This window comes from Carcharhinus amblyrhynchos, chromosome 17 (genome assembly GCF_965287045.1).
Source record: "Carcharhinus amblyrhynchos chromosome 17, sCarAmb.v2.hapA, whole genome shotgun sequence".
NCBI lineage: Eukaryota > Metazoa > Chordata > Chondrichthyes > Carcharhiniformes > Carcharhinidae > Carcharhinus > Carcharhinus amblyrhynchos.
Window position 1 is genome coordinate 47,468,599 of NC_137340.1, and position 18,516 is coordinate 47,487,114.

An 18,516-nucleotide genomic window follows, 5' to 3' on the forward strand; every position below is an offset into this window, starting at 1 on the left:
TTGAAGGGTAAATGGGCCTTGACATGAAGCTGCTGTAAAATGTTTTATCCCCAAAAAGTTCCACAGTTGTTCTTGGACGAGCAATGAGAAAAGCATCAATATGACAGGCTGGTGTACGATACGTGATAAAAATTGTGGCTGCTGAGCTTAAGGGCTCTCCTTATCAGTTGCAACACCCCCAGAGTGCTCCACAAAACACTTCTGGAAATGGTTGACTTTTGGGGGTTCAGCTTTATGAGTAATGCCTAGTCGTCAACATTTCAGCTGATTTTGCTAGTTCCAGTTTCACTTGTGCGCGCAACGCTTTTTAAAGTGAAGATGTGACCTAACACGTTGGTGGAAGGCAATGAAATTAATCCCAATTGTTTGTTGCAACTCAGCAGAAAGCGGATTGCAAGAAATGGGAGAAACAAAGCCTGTCAGAAACTCCATTCATTTATGTGTTTGACTGAATCTTGTTCACTGCAAGGTTTTTTTTTGCGGAATGTCCCCGAGTTGCCATTACTGCTGGAGATTTTTATTTGGAAAATAATTGAAACTGGTTAACAATGGTTAGTGCAATGTTTGGCATTAGATCTTAATTGTAATGATTTTTCAGTCAAAACAAAAGGTGTAGATACGGCAAAGGTATCTATGCAAGTTCTCTATCCGCACAGAGCATTGTAAAGGTCTTTCCCTACTGTGAAGGAGAGTAGGTGAACTGTTGCTGTGTTGTGAGCAGTAATCGTAATGTGACCAATGGAAGCAGCAGCTATGGGTGTGGTGGGGATCAACCCATTCTGACTCCGTGCTTGCAAGGGCAAGGCTTGTGAAGCAAGTAGAAACATTGGCTTGTATGCTGGTCTGTTTAGCAGCCAACATGTTTCTTCATCCAACTGTTAAGGCACTGTTTGGACGTAACAACAGGACAGGAGTTGAAGTAAGTCAACAAATGCAGAATTCCTGTTTGTTTATAGATCCTTCTCCCAGTTACTGTCTTGTGAATTTTTTGACAGTGTAATGATAGACAGCACTATTCGGGGCTTAATCTGATGTTAATTTAGATGACAAAACTTGGAAGTGGCACAAGTTTAAGGTTTACTTATTACTCACAAGAAGGCTTACGTTAATATGGCAATGAAGTTATTGTGAAAATTCCCTACTTGCCACCTACCGGCACCTGTTCGGGTACACTGAGGGAGAATGAAGCATGGTCAGTGCACCTAACCAGCGTGACTTTTGGATTGTGGGAGAAAACCAGAGCACCTGGGGGTGAACGTGCATGCACAGTGGTGCAGTGGTTAGCACTGCTGCCTCACAGTGCCAGGGAACCAGGTTCAATCCCTGACTTGGATCACTGTCTGTGCGGAGTCTGCACATTCTCTCGTCTGTGAGTTTCCTCTAGGTTCCCCAGTTTCCTATCACGGTCCGAAAGATGTGCTGGTTAGGTACGTTGGCCGTGCTAAATTCTCCGAATGTATCTCAACAGGCGTCGGAGTGTGGTGGCTAGGGGATTTTCACAGTAACTTTATTGCAATGTTAATGTAAGTCTACTTGTGACACAGTTTAAAAACTCTGCTCCTGCCCACTGGGTTGGTGCCAAGTACTGGTGCGTGTGTGATGTTAAAACGCGAATGATCTGTGCAATGGGGTGATGTTTGGATCATAAGATGCACAGCAGCTTCACACAGCAATTTTCTAGGAAAAACAGTGCCTGGCCTAGCCAGTAAACAGTTTGCCCTTAACAAATCTGTTTTGGTGTTCCGTAATTCATGCACTCTTGTCAGGGTGATTTTATCTTGCCCCAGACTATCTTTTAGAAAAGCTTTCTCACCATCAAGATCAAATTGATTCAACTGTGGTTGCTGGTGTTTAAGAAAGACTTGTCTATTTGGCATCTTTCACAATCACTGGACATTCTAAAGCACTTCATAGCCATTGACGTATTTTTTTTGACGTGTAATCACTTAAGGCTCCCACAATCGGCTGTATGATCATGACTAGATCATCTGTTTTGTGATGGTAATTGAGATATCAACGTTTTCATGTTATGGGATGTGGGTATCACTGACTGGGGCCTAATTGCCCTTGAACTTGTGGTAGGGCGCTGGAGAGAGTTATAGAACAAAGTGATCTAGGGGTACAGATTCATAGCTCCTTGAAAGCAGAGTCACAGGTGGACAGGGTAGTGAAGAAGGCATTCAGCATGTTTAATTTCATTGGTCAGAACATTGAATACAGGAGTTGGGATGCCTTATTTAACTTGTACAAGACATTGGTAAGGCCACATTTGGAATACTGTGTGCAGCTCTGGTCACCCTATTATAGAAAGCTAATTATTAGACTAGAAAGAGTGCAGAAAAAATTTTGTAGGATGCTACTGGGACTTGATGGTTTGAGTTATAAGGAAAAGCTGGATAGACTGGCAGTTTTTTCCCTGGAGCGTAGGAGACTCGGGTGATCTTACGGAGGTTTATAAAATAATGAGGGGCATAGATTAGCTAGTCAATATCTTTTCCCAAAGATAGGGATGTCTAAAACTCGAGGGTATAGGTTTAAGGTGAGAGGGGAGAGATACAAAAGGGTTCAAAGGGCAATTTTTTTGCAGAGTAGCGAGTGTCTGGAACGAGCTGCCAGAGATGTTAGTGGAGCCGGGTACAATTTTGTCTTTTTAAAAGCGTTTAAACAGTTTCGTGGGTAAGATGGGTATAGAGAGATATGGGCAATTGGGACTAAATGGTTAAAAACTGTGGCATGGGCAACTTGGGCCAAAAGGCCTGTTTGCATACTGTAAACCTAAGATTCTAACTGAGTGGGGTTTCAGAGTCAACCACGTTGCTGTGGTTATGGAGTCACATGTAGGCCAGACCAGCTAAGAACAGTAGATTTCCTTCCCTAAGGGACGTTAGTGAACCAGATGGGTTTTTATAGCAATCGAGAATGATTTTAATTTTCAAGATGAACTGAGTTCAAATTTCACTATCTGCTGTGGTGGAATTTGAACACAGATCCCCAAGTCATGACCCTGGGTCTCTGGATTACGCATCCAGTGACTGTATCACTAGAGTCATGGAGGTTTACAACGTGGAAATGAGCTCTTTGGCCCAACTTCTCCATGCTGCCCCCTTTTATCGCTAAGCTAGTCCCAACTGCCCATGTTTGCCCCATATCCCCTCTATACCCATGTAACTGTCTAAATGCTTTTTAAAAGACAAAATTGTATCCACCTCTACTACTACCACTACATTGACACCGCCTCTCCCTACAGTAAATATTAATAATGACAAATTCTATAACTTTGAGGTTCTGAAAGCAAAACCGGTGCGTGATTTTTAACAATAAACATGCAGCGCAAATAACGTGGCAAGTTCAGAGTTTCCAGAGAGGTTCATATGACCATAGAATCATAAAATCCCTACAGTGCAGAAAGAGGCCATTCGGCCCGTCGAGGCTGCACCGACAACAATCCCACCCAGTTCCTATCCCTGTAGCCCCATGTATTTACCTTACTAATCCCCCTAACACTGAGGAGCAATTTAGCATGGCCAATTAACCTAACCCACACACCTTTGGACTTAATGTAACTGTAAAAGAGAGGCTGAAAGCTAAAGCTCAGAGAAACGTTTCCTGTTAGTGGACCTGCTACTTGTTCTCTATCCGGGAACATCGCAGGTGCTAAAAAATGTTTTTTTTTTAAAACTGCTGTCTGACTCCCTACTCCGTTTATGCAAATATATGGAAAATCGGTGTTCAGGAAAAAAGGTGGAAGCCTTAATGCTTATTTCTATTAAATCATCAAGTGTCCCAATTAGAGATATTTTGAGTGTTAGAATATTGAGAGAGGGGCAATGGGGTGACCTTAGTGAGGGAGGGGCAGCAAGTCAGGAAGGAGCTGGCTACAAAGGCCTGAAGTGTAACTCACTCACGTGGAGATTTTTTTGCCACAACACGTGTTTTGTTTTATTCATTTGTGGAACATGGGTGTCACTGGCTGGCCAGCATTTATTACTCATCCTGAGTTGCCCCTTGGCCAGTTGAGAGTCGACCACATTGCAGTGGGTCTCTGGAATCGCATCTAGGCCAGGCCAGGGAAGAATGGCAGATTTCCTTCTGTGAAGGACATTAGTGAACCTTGAATTGTGTGCCTTGAATAAAATTCTTCAAAGAAACCTAACCAAGGAAATTGCTTTGTTAGATATTTGGCATTTTTAATCAAGGTCCAAGTCACAGTTACTTTGGGTAAAACTTAATATGAAAATACCATCTACACATTTGTGTCGTGGCTTAAAAGGTTAAAGTATGACAATTTGCTTACATTTGGCTTGTGATGATTGCAGAGGGATGATCTAACTCAGTTATTCTCAAACCCTTTTTTTAGTTGAAGGATCCCTTTTCAAATAAATTAACAATCATGGACACACCAAATGAATTATCAAATTGTCTAACACTCGCTGTAAAGGTACCTTATGTGAAAAGTGTTTTAGGAAAGCTTTCAATAAACCAGGTATTTATTTACACACATGCATCTAAGATGGGTGTGCCTGTTTCTCACCACATAGGACATAGTGCTTAAACATTTTGTTGAAAACTCACTAATGAACAAGTCAGAATTTAGAAGTGATATCCACCATCGATCTTGGTAACTGATTTATCATTGTCACGTATATTAGTATACGATGATGAGTATTGTTTCTTTCATGTTATACAGGCAAAGTCTAATGTTTGTAGAGAAGGAAAAGGAGAGATTGCAGAATGTAGTGTTACAGTCATAGCCAACTTAATGCAAGGTACGTCCATTCAAGTCTGATGGCAGCAGGGAAGAAGCTGTTCTTGAGTCAGTTGGTACTGTGACCTCAGACTTCTGTATCTTTTTCTTCTAGATGGAAAAAGATGGAAGAGAGAGTGTCTGGGGTGCATGGGATCTTTAATTATGCTGGTTGCTTTGATGAGGCAGAGTTGGTTGGTGGGAGGCTGGTTTGCGTGATGGACTGGGCTACTGTGAAAATCAAGGTGAGAGGCAGCCAGCCCACTCTGCACTAAAGAAGTGCTTCCACCTCCACACTTTCATCAAAGCTGCCTGCAGCTGCTGTGCAATTTTATTAATTATTGCCTATTATACTATATTACTATTTATAGCCCCAGGGGTTGGCAGGCATCAGTTTAAGAACCAGTGATGTAACCGAAGCATACATGATGAAAAAGGGATTCAGTAGCGTGGATTCAGACAAGCAGCTACTTCTGGTGGGGTGAACAAAATAGGTCAGGCATAACCTTAAAATGAAAGCTAGCTCATTAACAAGTGACAGCAGGAAGCATTTTTCACACAAAGGTTAGGGAAAATCTGAAGTAGTCCATCTCCTAACCAGCTGTGGAATGTCGTCCCAATGAGCTTTTCTGGTGTGAGATAGATATGTTTTTGAGCTTTATTTCATTTTTATTAGTCACAAATAAGGCTTGCATTAATACTGCACTGAAGTTACTGTGAAATTTCCCTAGTCGCCACAATCTGGTGCGTGTTCGGGTCGATGCACCTAACCAGCACGTCTTTCAGAATGTGGGAGGAAACTGGAGCACCCGAAGGAAACCCACGCAGACATGGGGAGAATGTACAAACTCCACACAGACAGCGACCCAAGCTGGGAATCGAACCCCAGTCCCTGGCACTGTGAAGCAGCTAACCACTGTGCTACTGTGACGCCCTGTATTTTTATTAGGTAAAATAATTGAAATATTTAGACAAAACAAAAACAGGTAAATGGAACTGTGGTTCAGGCCGGCCATAATCTTAATAGAATGACAGAATAGGTTCATAAGAACATAAGATGAATAGTTTATTCTTGCTCCTGTGTAACTATATATCTATCAGAGCAGCATGGTGGCACAGCTATCTCTCAGCACCAGGGATCCGTGTTCAGTTCTCGGCTTAGGTCACTGTCTGTGTGGGTTTCCTCCTGGTGTTCTGGTTTCCTCCCACAGTCTGAAAGACGTGCTGGTCAGGTGCATTGGCCATGCTAAATTCTCCCTCAGTGTACCCGAACAGGCGCCGGAATATAGCAACTAGGGGAATTTCACAATAACGTCATTGCAGTGTTAATGTAAGCCTACTTGTGACACTATAAATAAACTTTATCCATCGCATTGTGGTTGACATTGCCAACAAATACTGTTAATTGGGATGTTTATGGGAGCAGGGAGTTAGTGAAATTATTATTTATTGGACTAAAGTGAAGAGTTTCATTATTGGGAAGCAACTGGTGTTTGTACTTCGCTGACGTTAGCTGTACCATCAGGCAAATTTAGACGACAATTGCCCATCCCTTTATGTAATGTTCTATCAACTCAGCAGGTTCGTTAACAAGCATCTACGATTGCTGTTTAAATGTTGCTCTTTGTCTTTTTGGTAATGCAAAGGGTTGGTCTTAAGAAAAATTATACCTGTTTTCTGAAATTGAAAACATGTTTCGAGTGACTCAGAATTCTGCAGCAGAGGAGGCCATTTGGCCCTTTGTGACTGTGCTAGCTCTCAAAGAACTGCCGTCCCTGCTCTTTCTCTGTAACTTGGCATGTGCTTCCTTTTTTTTTAAGACATCATTTGCAATGTATTCAGTGTGCGGGGAGCATGTATGAGAGATGGAGAAAATTGTGTTGGGAAGTCTGATTGCAGCCTATGCGGTGGTGTTTGATTAAACCCTGCATTAGCCAGGCATGTTTTTGTGGTTTGCTAGGCTAGCTGGTATGTCTCCTGGCAGGGAGGAGGCACAGCTACTGGTTAGAGAGGGGAAAAATAGATGCAGTTGTAATCCAAGTAAGTAATCATTGTCTACCGCTGTACTCATCAAATTCTGAAGTTGGAAACGTCCACATTTCACAAGTCTTTTTGATTTATTATTGTCCCATGTATTGGTATGCAATAAGAAGTATTGTTTCTTGCACGCTATAAGACAAAATATACCGTTCATAGAGAAGGAAAGGAGAGAGAGCAGAATGTAGTGTTACATCATAGCTAGGGTGTGGAGAAAAATCAACTTAATGTTAGGTCCATTCAAAAGTCTGATGGCCGCAGGGAAGAAGCTGTTCTTGAGCCGGTTGGCACATGGCTTCAGACTTTTGCGTCTTTTTCCCGACGGAAGGAGGTGGGAGAGAGAATTCCGGGGTGTGTAGGGTTCTTAATTACGCTGACTGCTTTTTGCTGAGGCAGTGGGAAGTGTAAACAGAATCAATGGCCGGGAGGCTGATTTGCATGATGAATTGGGTTGGTTTGCTTCCTTCTTGAGAAGTCTTTCTTCTTAAAGCTTTTGTATTTTCAAGAGCAAGTTGCACCACTTGGAATCCTTCTCTTCAAAACGGAAGATGCAGTGAGATGAATAATTTGAGGGTGCCCCATCTAGCTTCCCAAATTGCTGGAATATCTGAGGGACTGGAAGGAGGGACGGCCTCCGCTCGTGTGAGGAAGTTGAGTTTTCGCCTTGGCCCTTTTCAGAAAGAGGCCATTCAGCCAGTTGAGTTTGCACTGGCTTTTTCGAAGAACAATCTAACTTCTTCCACTGTCTGGCACTTTCCCTCCTTTCTCCAAGTATGCAATTTCCTTTCCAAAGCTGTTATTGAATCTGTTTCCACCACCCAGACAATTAAAAGCATTCCAAATTCTAACCACTTTTGCACGAGAGAGACTTTTTTCATGTCTTCTGGTTCTTTTCTGAATCCTTTCTAAATGTCTGTCCTCTAGTTAACAACCAGTTATTTACTCTCTCTCAACCCTTCACGATTTTGGACACCACTATCAAATTTCCTCTTTGCCTTCCCAGCTGTAATTCTCCAGCCTATCAGTATTACTGTAATCTGGCACCCCCAGAACCATCCTCGTAGATGTCATCTACACCTTGCCCAAAGTCTTCACATCCTTCCTAATGTGGTGTGTCCAGAATTGGAGACTGCTCCAGCCGGACTCAAAATAGGGATGGCACAATGATGGAGGCGACAGGGTGGCGCAGTGGTTAGCACTGCTGCTTCAGAGCGCCAGGGAATTCGGGTTCAATTCTGACCTCCGGTGACTGTGTGGAGTTTGCATGTTCTCTCTGTATCTGCATGAATTTCCTCTGGGCGCTCTGGTTTCCTTTCATACTCCAAAGATGCACGGGTTAGGTTCATTGGCCATGGTAAATTTCTCCCATAGTGTCAGGGGGGCTGAGAGGGTAAATATGTGGAGTTAAAGGGAGGCATAGGGCCTGGGTGGGATTATGGTTGGTGTAGACTCAGTGGGCTGAATGACCTCCTTCTGCACTGTAGGTAGTCTACTCTAGTGGTGACTTTTCTAATCCATACCTACAAAGCTCTGGGTTCCATGTATTTGCTTGGTGAGGCTTGGGTTCCGTTCCCCAGTAAGAAGTCTCTCAACACCAAGTTAAAATCCAACAGGTTTATTTGGCAGCACATGTGGCTTCCATTCCCTATCCAGCTATACGTCCCACTGCTCTTCATTGCCTCTTCAGTACTTTGGGATGATCTGAGGTTGGTTATGTGAATGCAAGATTACAATTGAGAGGTTCCAGCAGGATCTGAAAAGGCTGGGCTGTTGCCTCTAGGATGGAGAAGGCTCTAGAGGTCTTTGGAACCATTAAAATGTTTGTCTGGGGTAGATAGAGCAATGATCTTTCTACTTATAAGGAAGACCTATATTAGGCTATGAATGCAAGATAGCTACTGATAAATCCAATAAGGAATTCAGGAGAAACTTGGGATAGTTAGAACATGGAACTTGCCATCACATGGACTAGTTGAAACAAATAGCTTGGGTGCATTTAAAGAGAAGTTAGCTGAACGTGAAGGGAGAAGGAGTAGAAGGATAATAAGGTTAGATGAGGTAGGGTGGGAGCAGCTTTGTGCAGAGAACAAACACTGGCGTAAACCAGTTGAAGCAATGACATGTTTCTGTGTTATGTTTCTGTAAATACAGTGCTTTCACATTCCATTACTAGGTCTTTGTATGTTCTGATGTGACTGCTATGCTTCAGAGATGTACTGGGTGGGCAGTGCAGTCAAAGGGCCATCGTATACCCTGGAGATCAAAGTATTGGGAAATCAGCCACTGACATGAATTAGGATTTTTTTGCACCTATGCATGGTGAAGTTTAAGGAGAAGTATAGGCATAAAGAGTATCCATCAAGCTTGAAATTATGCTGTGACTTGGAGAATTGTCAGATGTACTCAACTAGGTCACTATTTCCACAATGCCTTGTAATACAAGTGGCAATGGAAGGTGTTTTATCTTTAGATCTAATAATGAGAACAGTTGGGATTTGTCTGTTGTACCTGGGCTCCTTTGTGACCCTAAAGCAGAGGCAGTGAAAGACTGAATTCTGAATCATCATGGATACTGCCTCAAAAGGGCTTTACCAAAGCGAGTAAGATTCTCTTGAAGGTCATATGGAGCTGCAGGTTGTTCCTGAACAAATTTAGCAGAGATCGATTGCCACCCACTATCCTGTTTGCTATTTGTGGCATGAAATCTTGCGTAGGATCAAACGCATCACAAAGGAAGTGTACGAACACTGATGACGATGGACTCATGGTTAGGTTAACACTTGATATTTTCTTTCTAGGATTCGTTCATGGGATGTAGGTGGCAAGGGCAGTTTTTATATAGCTACCTCTAATTGTCCCTGAGAGAGGTTCTACACTGCTTTCTTGAATTGCTGAAGTCTATACGGTGTTGCAGGTCCACCCATGTTATTGCAAAAGAGTTTGTGCTTTTAACCCAGCAGCAGTGAAGAAACAGCAGAATAGTTCCAAGTCAAGATAATGTGTGACTTGGAGGGGAACTTGCTGCTGGTGACATTGCTGTGCATCTGTTGTGCTTGTCCTAGGTAGTAGAGGTTGCAGGTCTAAAAAGTGTGATCGAAAGAGCCTCAGCAAGTTCCGGAAGTGCGTTTAGTAAATGGTACATGTTAATGTGAGTAATTGGTGATCCTATTTATCGAACCTCTTTGTTTTCAGGTGTTCAGATGATGATATCTGTAACTACTTCTGAAGAATATTTGAAGGAACTCTCCTTTTGAGGTTCTAAAATTTTGTATTCAATGCACAGACAAAATCTACAGTGCAGAAGGAGGCCATTTGGCCCATTGAACCTGCATCGACGACAATCCCATCCAGACCCAAAATGTTGGCTCTATTCTGTCTCCACAGATGCTGTCTGACCTGCTGAGATTTTCCAGCATTTTCTGCATTGTTCTTGGGATTATTGCACCCTTTTTTGATGTTTCTATTGTTGTGCTGAAATATATTTCCATTACAAATATATATTTCCCACAATCCCACCCAGGCCCTATCCCGTAACCCCACATATTTACCCCAGCTAGTCCCTCTAACTAAGGGGACAGTGTAGCATGGCCAATCACCTTTTAACCTGCACATCTTTGGCGTGTGGGAGGAAACCCATGCAGACACAGGGAGAATGTGCAAACTCCAACATAGTGAGTCGAGATCAGAATCGAACCTGGGTCCCTGTCACTGTGGGGCAGGCGTGCTAACCACTGTGCCCAGTCTAAATTTTCTTTCACTGTTGCGTATGAGCAAGTGTTACCACGAGTGTTTGTCACTGCTAGTATTTTTATGTTTCCCTGTATATACTAATTAATAAATTGCCCCAGGCGTTTCTCATGGTCAGTTGGTGAAAAGCAAAATGGTGTTTCCATGAAAAAAAAATCAGCCCACTGAGCCACCTGGTGGCTGAAACTGCAAACACACCACAACCATTGGATTTGGCAAAAAAACTAAATGGGAAAATGTTACTGGGAGAGAAAAACCGAAGGTTATAACAGCAGGAGGTAAAGTCTGTGGGAAGGATACGTATAGATTTAAAAAACACTATCCTTGTGACGTTGACGACTATCTAAACTTCTGCTGAAACTATAATTCTCTTTAACCTACCCGTTGGTTGAAATCAATCATTTTAAAGTTTTTAAAGTTCATTATTGTCACAAGTAGGCTTATGTTAACACAATGTGTCAATGCAATGAAGTTACTGTGAAAAACAGTGTTGTTGTTTGGGGTGAGGATTTATTGACAGAATCTGATGGCTATTCTCAGCACTTTGGTGAGCATCCGTTTTGACATGACTGCCAGAATTTAGATGATGTAAGAGTGTTTGGTGTTAATGGAAGTGGTTTGTGTTTTAATATATAATATTCGTTCCTGCTTCAAAGGAAATCCTTGCTTCATAAGGAAAAGTGAGATTGCTATCAGCTAAACCACACTGACATTTGTGGACATCCCATATCAATTTTGATTTCCTCTCGGCTTCTCCGCTTCTTTCAGTCAATTTGTTCTGGTCCCGAAGGCATTGGTTCATTGTTGGGGTCTGGGCGATACCTTCCAGTCTCCCCCCATAATCTTTACCATTCCTCTGCTGCACGGTCGGGCTGGCTAGCTGATCGCAGTGCGGTACAGTTATGATTCTCTCCTCACCTGATGTCTGCAGGCAGGATTTCCTGGAGTACTGTGGACGGTTTTGGCCTCCTTACTTGAGAAAGGATATACGGGCACTAGTGCAGAGGAGATTCACTAGGTTTATTCCAGAGTGGAGAGGGTTGGCTTATGAGGAGAGACTGAGTAGACTTGGACTACACTCATTGGAATTCAGAAGAATGAAAGGAGGTCGCGTTAAAACTTATAAGATTAAGAAGGGAATAGATAAAATAGAAGCAGGGAGGTTGTTCCACTACAACTAAGGGGCACAGCCTCAAAATAAGGACGAGCAGATTTAGGACTGATTTGGGGGGGGGGAGCTTCTTCACCCAAAGGGCTATGAATCTGTGGAATTCCCTGCCCATGCACAGTTGAGGCTACCTCATTGAATGTTTTTAAGGCAAAGATAGATAAATTTTTGAACGGTAAAGGAATTAACGGTAATGGCGATCAGGTGAGTAAATGGAACTGAGTCCATGAAAAGATCAGGCATGATCTTGTTGAATGGTGGAGCAGGCTCGAGGGGCCAGATGGCCTACTCCTGCTCCTAGTTCCTTTGTTCCTATGTTCCTCTATCTCTAGTGCCTGCGGGCAGTGTGCAGCTGCTCTATCATTACCAGTTAACAACAGCAGCATCACTGGGTGCAATCTGCAATCTTCCTGGTCATGTCAGCTCAGCACACTGGATGGCAAATTCCTGACTGAGTTGATGGGGAAATCTTTGTACTTAGCGATTTTTTTTTTGTCCCACCACCATCCTCTGTAGAATTGAGCTCACCCAGACATCCATTGCCTGGATCCAAACTCTCTCAGTCCAGCTCACCCATTACCCTTGACCCAAGAATACTCAAACTCGCTTTCAAATCGCACCGTGGCCTGCCTGTCCCTATTTTTGCCCCCCTCCTATTCCATAGTTGTTCTTGCTCATTTGGTTCCAAGTCTGAGCATGCTCTGGTTTTAGTTGTTTCATCTTTGGCTGTGCCTTCAGCTGCTGAGGCTCAAGCTCTGGAATTCCCTCCCTAAATCCCTCTACCTCTCTCTCTCCATCTGTAAGACCCTCCTTAAAACCTATCTTGTTGAAACCTTTGTTCCTAATATCTATCAGTGGGCTCGGTGTCAAATTTATTTGACTCCAGTGAATCATAGTGTGCCTACAGTGCAGAAGGAGGCCAATTGAGTCCGCAATACCCATTTCTCGCACATTTACCCTGCTAATCCCCCTAGCCTACACATGTTTGGACATTAATGGGCACTTTAGAATGGCCAATCCACCTCACCTACACAACTTTGGATGAACTGGAGGAAACTGGAGCACGAGAAAACCCACTCAGACACTGGGACAATCTCCCAAGGCTGGAATCGAACCTGGGTCCCTGGCGCTGTGAGGAAGCAGTGCTAACCACTACTGCCCAATGAGGCACCTTGGGAGCGTTTATTTTTACTGAAGAGTGTATAAGACCAAGTTGTTGTTGGTCACAGAAACATCGGAGCAGGAGGAGGCCATTTGGCCCTTTGAGCCTGCTCAGCCGTTCATTACGATCATGATGATTGCCCAACTCATTGGCTCATCCTGCTTTTTCCCCATAACCTTTTAATCCCATTCCCCAAGTGTTATATCCAGTTATATAGGCTAGTCTAATGTCATATAACGTGTTGGATGAATCTACTTTCATTTTTGTAAGGAGTAGAATGCATGCAGTTGCTACTTGTGTTGATCCTTGTGAAGGGGTATCACTGACAAGACTGGCATTTATTACCAGCTCCTAATTGCATTTTGAGATGTTGGCGGCGGTGAACCCTCACCTTGAAGAACTGCTGCGGTCCGTGTGGTGAAGGCACTCCTGCAGTGCTGCTAGACAGAGAGTTCCGTGATTTTTGTGGAGTTTTTCCACACTTGACATGGGGGTGGGGTGCGGGGGGGGGGGGGGTGGTGGGTGGGGAAAAAACATCAGCCAGCTCCGGGCTGAAGCTTTCTGCAGCACTGAGTCCGGCACTGGTGTTGGTCTCGGTACTTGCATCCTGTATGAGGTGACTCGCCTTCAAATTGGAGTGAGGGCCAGGAAGGAAAGCTCGAGGTGATAGTTGAGGGGATGACTAGTAGAAATGTTTAGGCCTGTTTATGGTTGTAACGTTTTGGAGGAGTGCGATACTTTAACGTTCAGTCATAAATAGCCACAGCCATTAAAGACATTTGCTTGTTTATCCTCTTGGGCATTATAGATTAGCCGTGGAGTGGTGTCAGCAAAACAAATTCCGGCTATGTTTCTGTAACTGCTGCATCTTTATAGTAAAACAGCTGACTTGTGGTTGAGACCGTGGTGTGCAGTGATGTCATCTACTCTTGGTTGCTGCTGCTGTTGCCACGGTCTGTCAGTGTGCTGGGTGATCCTTGTCTGTGAGTCTGTTTACTGACATTTCACTGGCACGCTTACAAGCTTTGAAATAACACATGCAGTGACGCCCGGAGTGTAGATGCTGGGAAGCAATGGCTGTACGAAGATGACTGAAGTTCGGTTTTCTCATTCTTCAATATGCCTTTCCTCCTGAGTTTCAGACAGGTAATACTGCCCTGGTTTTGCTTTGACCTGGAATTTGCTTTCACCGCTGCTCCCCCTCTGCAGCTTGCGTGCTTGACTTAGTTACCCTCCGTGCCTAATATGCATGTAGTCTTATCATCTTGCAGTAATGCTCTCTGCACAATTGGAACAAGATTGCTTGTCACGCATGGCATTAGGACCTCGAATCACTGCCCTGTAACACTGGATTGCTAGATTAAAAATTTGTAAAGAAAAGGTAGACCGCGTTTAAAATTTGTATGGTGTTCAGTTTTTTTTTGTTTTTATTCCAATTCAATCAAATCAAGTCCAATTCAGAGTCTCAACAAGTTGGGACATTCCCGATCCAAGCTGACAAGACAGGGCTCTCACCTCCTGTCTTGGGCTTGATCGACATGATCCAAGCTGATTGGAGTAGGCATCGCACCTCCTCCAAGGCTCGATCTTACTTGCACCTTAACCAAAAGGCTGAGATGCTGCTTTTAAAAAGTGCTTCAAATGAAGCTAAAATGTAACCTAATGACTTCAACCAAGTGCAGCATGTCGATACTACGCTTGATCTTCGCCAAAAGGATGAAGTAAGGGTGATGCGAGCGTAGTTTGTTTAAAGACGTAGGGAAAGACTGCACACGTGAAAGGGCTGTTCTGCGTTCTGCATTGACTTGTGTTCTCTTCCATCCCTGGGCAGTCATATCCCTGAGGTATTACAAGACTATGTGCAGGACAGGCAGGTGGATACCTGCTTCATCAGCCTAGACCAGGAGAAGGTGTTTGAGAAAATATTGCACAGCTACATGATGGATGTGCTCTCCAAAATAGGCTTTGGGGAGGGAATCTGCAATTGGATCTGACTGCTCTACACAGACATCAGTAGCACAGTTTAAATCAACAGGTGGGAGTCGGAGAGTTTTCAGATCAGGTCTGGAGTCAGACAGGGCTGTCCTCTCTCCTCTGTCCTTTTTGTGTGTTCCATTGAACCCTTTGCCGAGGCCCTCAGAAGCGACCCAGGCATCAAGGGGGTTACAATCCCAGGCAGCGGAGGCACGCAGGTCAAGGCCTCCCTCCACATGGATGACGTGGCTGTCTTCTGCTCAGACTCCTCTGTTCGCAGGCTCCTCCAGGTCTGCGAGCAGTTCGAGTTGGCCCCAGGAGCCAAAGTCGACCAGGGTAAGAGCAAGGCCATGTTCTTTGGGAACTGGGCTGACAGATCCTTTGTCCCCTTCACCATCAGGGCAGATTATCTTTAGGTGCTGGGGAGATGGCAGGGGCGTACACCAAAAGCTGGGACGAGCACATTGCCGAAACCAGGTAAAAATTGGGCTAGTGGGAGCAGCGCTCCCTCTTTATCACCAAAAAAAACCTGATGATCCAGTGCGAGGTGTTGTCTGTGGTGCAGGTGTGGCCTGTCCCCAAATCCTGCGCAGCAGCAGTGACTCAGGCCATCTTCAAATTCATCTGGAGATCAAAGATGGATCATGTCTTGAGAGAAGCGATGCACAAATCTCCTCCAGAGAACGGAGGGAAAACCTTGCCCAACACTGCCCTCATCCTGATGGCCGCCTTTTGTGTGCGGCTGCTCGGGGTCCTTGTGCATGAGTCGCAAAAACCCAGCTTGCAGGTGCAGCAGGTGGTCAGGAAGGCGAATGGGATGCTGGCCTTCATAGCGAGGGGGATTGAATATAAAAGTAGGGAGGTCTTGCTGCAGCTGTATAGGGCATTGGTGAGGCCGCAGCTGGAGTACTGTGTACAGTGTTGGGCGCCGCACCTGCGCAAGGATATTTTGGCCCTGGAGGGAGTGCAGAGGAGGTTTACTAGGCTGATACCGGAGTTGAGGGGATTGAGCTATGAGGAGAGGCTGAATAAACTAGGCTTGTACTCGTTAGAGTTTAGAAGAATAAGGGGAGATCTCATTGAGACGTATAAGATGATGAATGGGATGGATAGGATAGAGGTGGAGAGACTCTTCCCGCTCAAAAAAGACAGTAGGACTAGGGGGCACAGCCTCAAGATAAAGGGGAGGCGGTTTAGAACGGAGTTGAGGAAGAACTTCTTCACTCAAAGGGTGGTGAATCTCTGGAATTCTCTGCCCGTTGAAGTGGTGGAGGCTGCCTCGCTAAATATTTTTAAGAAGCGGGTTGATGGGTTCTTGATAAGAGAGGGGATTAAGGGTTATGGGGAGAGGGCGGGAAAGTGGAACTGAGCCACAACAGATCAGCCATGATCTTATTGAATGGCGGGGCAGGCTCGAAGGGCTAGATGGCCTACTCCTGCTCCTATTTCTTATGTTCTTATGTTCTTATAGACCCTTGGTACACTGACAGCAAGTGCCACTACGTATTGAGGTTCTACCCGTCCCAAGTGTTGCGGAGGATGGGTCTGGCCACACTGCCACGGAACGTTCCAAGTAGTTGGACCGTACTGCAGCACCTGCCCTTCGTGGAGAAATTTTTCCACAAACACACCTTTGACCACATGGCGATTAAGCAGTGGTCGGTGCGTAACAGCCTCGAGGCCCTGAGAGAAAAGAAGATGGCGGATCCTGTTGGATGGTTCCCTGAGCAGACTGTCAGCGTCATCTGGCAGAACGCCTCATCACCAGAACTCACAAACAAGCACCAAGATCTGGCTTGGCTGGTGGTGAGAAGGGCACTCCCCGTCAGATCCTTTTATGCAAGCTCGAGATCCCAACATCACCGCACGCTGCCCTCGAAGCGGCTGCGGGGCTGATGAGACGGTCGCAAACCTCCTTGTGGAATGTGCCTTTGCAAAGAAGGTCTGGAGTGAGATGCAGTGGTATTTGTCGAGGTTCGTCCCGAGCAGCTCAGTGACGCAGGACTCTGTGCTCTACGGGCTGTTTCTGGGGACGCACACCCAGACAAATATCAACTGCTGCTGGACAGTCATCAACTTGAAGGACGCACTTTGGTCCACCCGAAACTTGCTGATCTTCCAGTTGAAAGATTTGTCCTCGAGTGTTGCAGACTGGCACGTTCCAAGGTCCAGGACTACGTGCTGAGGGACGCGCTGAAGCTTGGGGCAGCCGCCGCAAAGGCCCAACGGGGAAAGGCCACACTGTAAGGCCTTTTAACGGGGGCAAGCCGAGGGCCCAGGAACTGCAGAATACCCTCGACCTGCGTAACTGTGTGCCAATCTGAGCAATAACGGCACACAGTAAAATCTGAGGCATGTGTATATAGTTTTAAACAATGAAATGCAATGTTGTGTAAATAAGCATAGTATTGTATTGGAAAAATGATTCTTTTTTTCACTGTTTGTAATTTTTGGATCTGTTGTTTTGCAATAGCTTATTTGAGAGATTTTTTTAATGAATAAAGTATATTTTTGGGCTTTTGGAATAAGTTGCAGGGAATGACATTGACACAGACAAATGGGTTCAGGTGGCAGGAATGATTTATTAATATTACTTTTCTGAGGCAGCAGGAAGTGTAGACAGAGTTAATGAATGGGAGGCTGGTTTGAGTGATGGGCTGGGCTTCGTTCACGACTCTATGTAGTTTTTTTTGCTGCTTTGGACAGAATTGGAACCACACTAAGCTGAGATACAACCAGAAAGAATGCTTTCTATGATGCATCGGTAAAAGTTGGCGAGAGTTGTAGCAGACGTGCCAAATGTCCTTAGCCTCCTGAGAAAGGAGAGGCATTGGTAGGCTTTCTTAACTATAGCATCAGCATGGAGGGACCAGGTCAGTTTGTTGGTGACCTGGACACCCAGAAACTTGAAGCTCTTGACCATTCCCACTTCAGCCCCGTTGATGTAGAGAGGGGCTTGTCCTCCATTGATCCACAGGAGCTCCTTGATCCTGTACCGTTTCTCACCTCTCTCCTGTTCTCCAGCACTGCACAGGAGAATGCTCTTTCACCACCTCCACCAATGCTGATGTTGACCTGCTTGAGTAGCTCTTCTATTGTGGCCAAACCTCAGAGGTCTTTTCTCCTTGTTCTTGTTTATTTTCTCTCGTACACTGAGCAAGCTTAGAAACCGTATCTGTATGTACTGCATGCATGTCTATACGTGTTAACTGCTGGTGTGAGAAAAAAACTTGTGTCATTTGTACCTAAGCTAAAAATAATTTTATTTACGGATTTATTTTAATTCAAAACATTAATAAGAAAAACTCAATCAGAACACACTTTGGAAAGAATATCAATTTAAAGTGGTTAAAGATTAAAAACCGTCATTGTCATTTCATTAATTCATGGTCACTGAAGGTGGCATGGTCATCTTGTACTTATTGGTGTAAGTATAGTTTAAGAAAACTTAACCTAATATGGTTGTGTGGCTTAAGTAGTTTATTGGTTTTTGAAGACCAGAGCTCTTATCTGAAGTTTCTCATCTCCTTCCACCTCCTTAAAGCCGAGAGCTTGCAGGGAAGCCTTTCCCGTTGTTTCACTTTGGATTAATTCATCGGTTTCTCGGAAGCGGCCAGGATCAGTCGAGTGTACGATATAAAGTTTATTTATTAGTCACAAGTCAGCTTACATTAACGCTGCAAT

At 44.4% G+C, this 18,516-nt stretch overlaps 1 protein-coding gene across 3 annotated transcripts in view; it reads left to right on the plus strand.

Moving 5' to 3' along the window:
* Window positions 1-18,516, plus strand: part of wbp1la (WW domain binding protein 1-like a) — a 97,712-nt gene that overhangs the window by 48,872 nt on the left and 30,324 nt on the right. The window contains exon 1 of one of the 3 annotated variants that reach the window (XM_080205918.1): window positions 842-919. The exons of 1 other annotated variant lie outside the window; for it this stretch is intronic. In XM_080205918.1, the coding sequence (XP_080062044.1) occupies window positions 860-919 (60 nt within the window). In that variant the 5' untranslated portion in view covers window positions 842-859. Of the gene's footprint in view, window positions 1-841; window positions 920-13,906; window positions 14,005-18,516 lie in introns of those variants that run through there. One more of the 3 variants, XM_080205919.1, reaches the window with a different exon arrangement.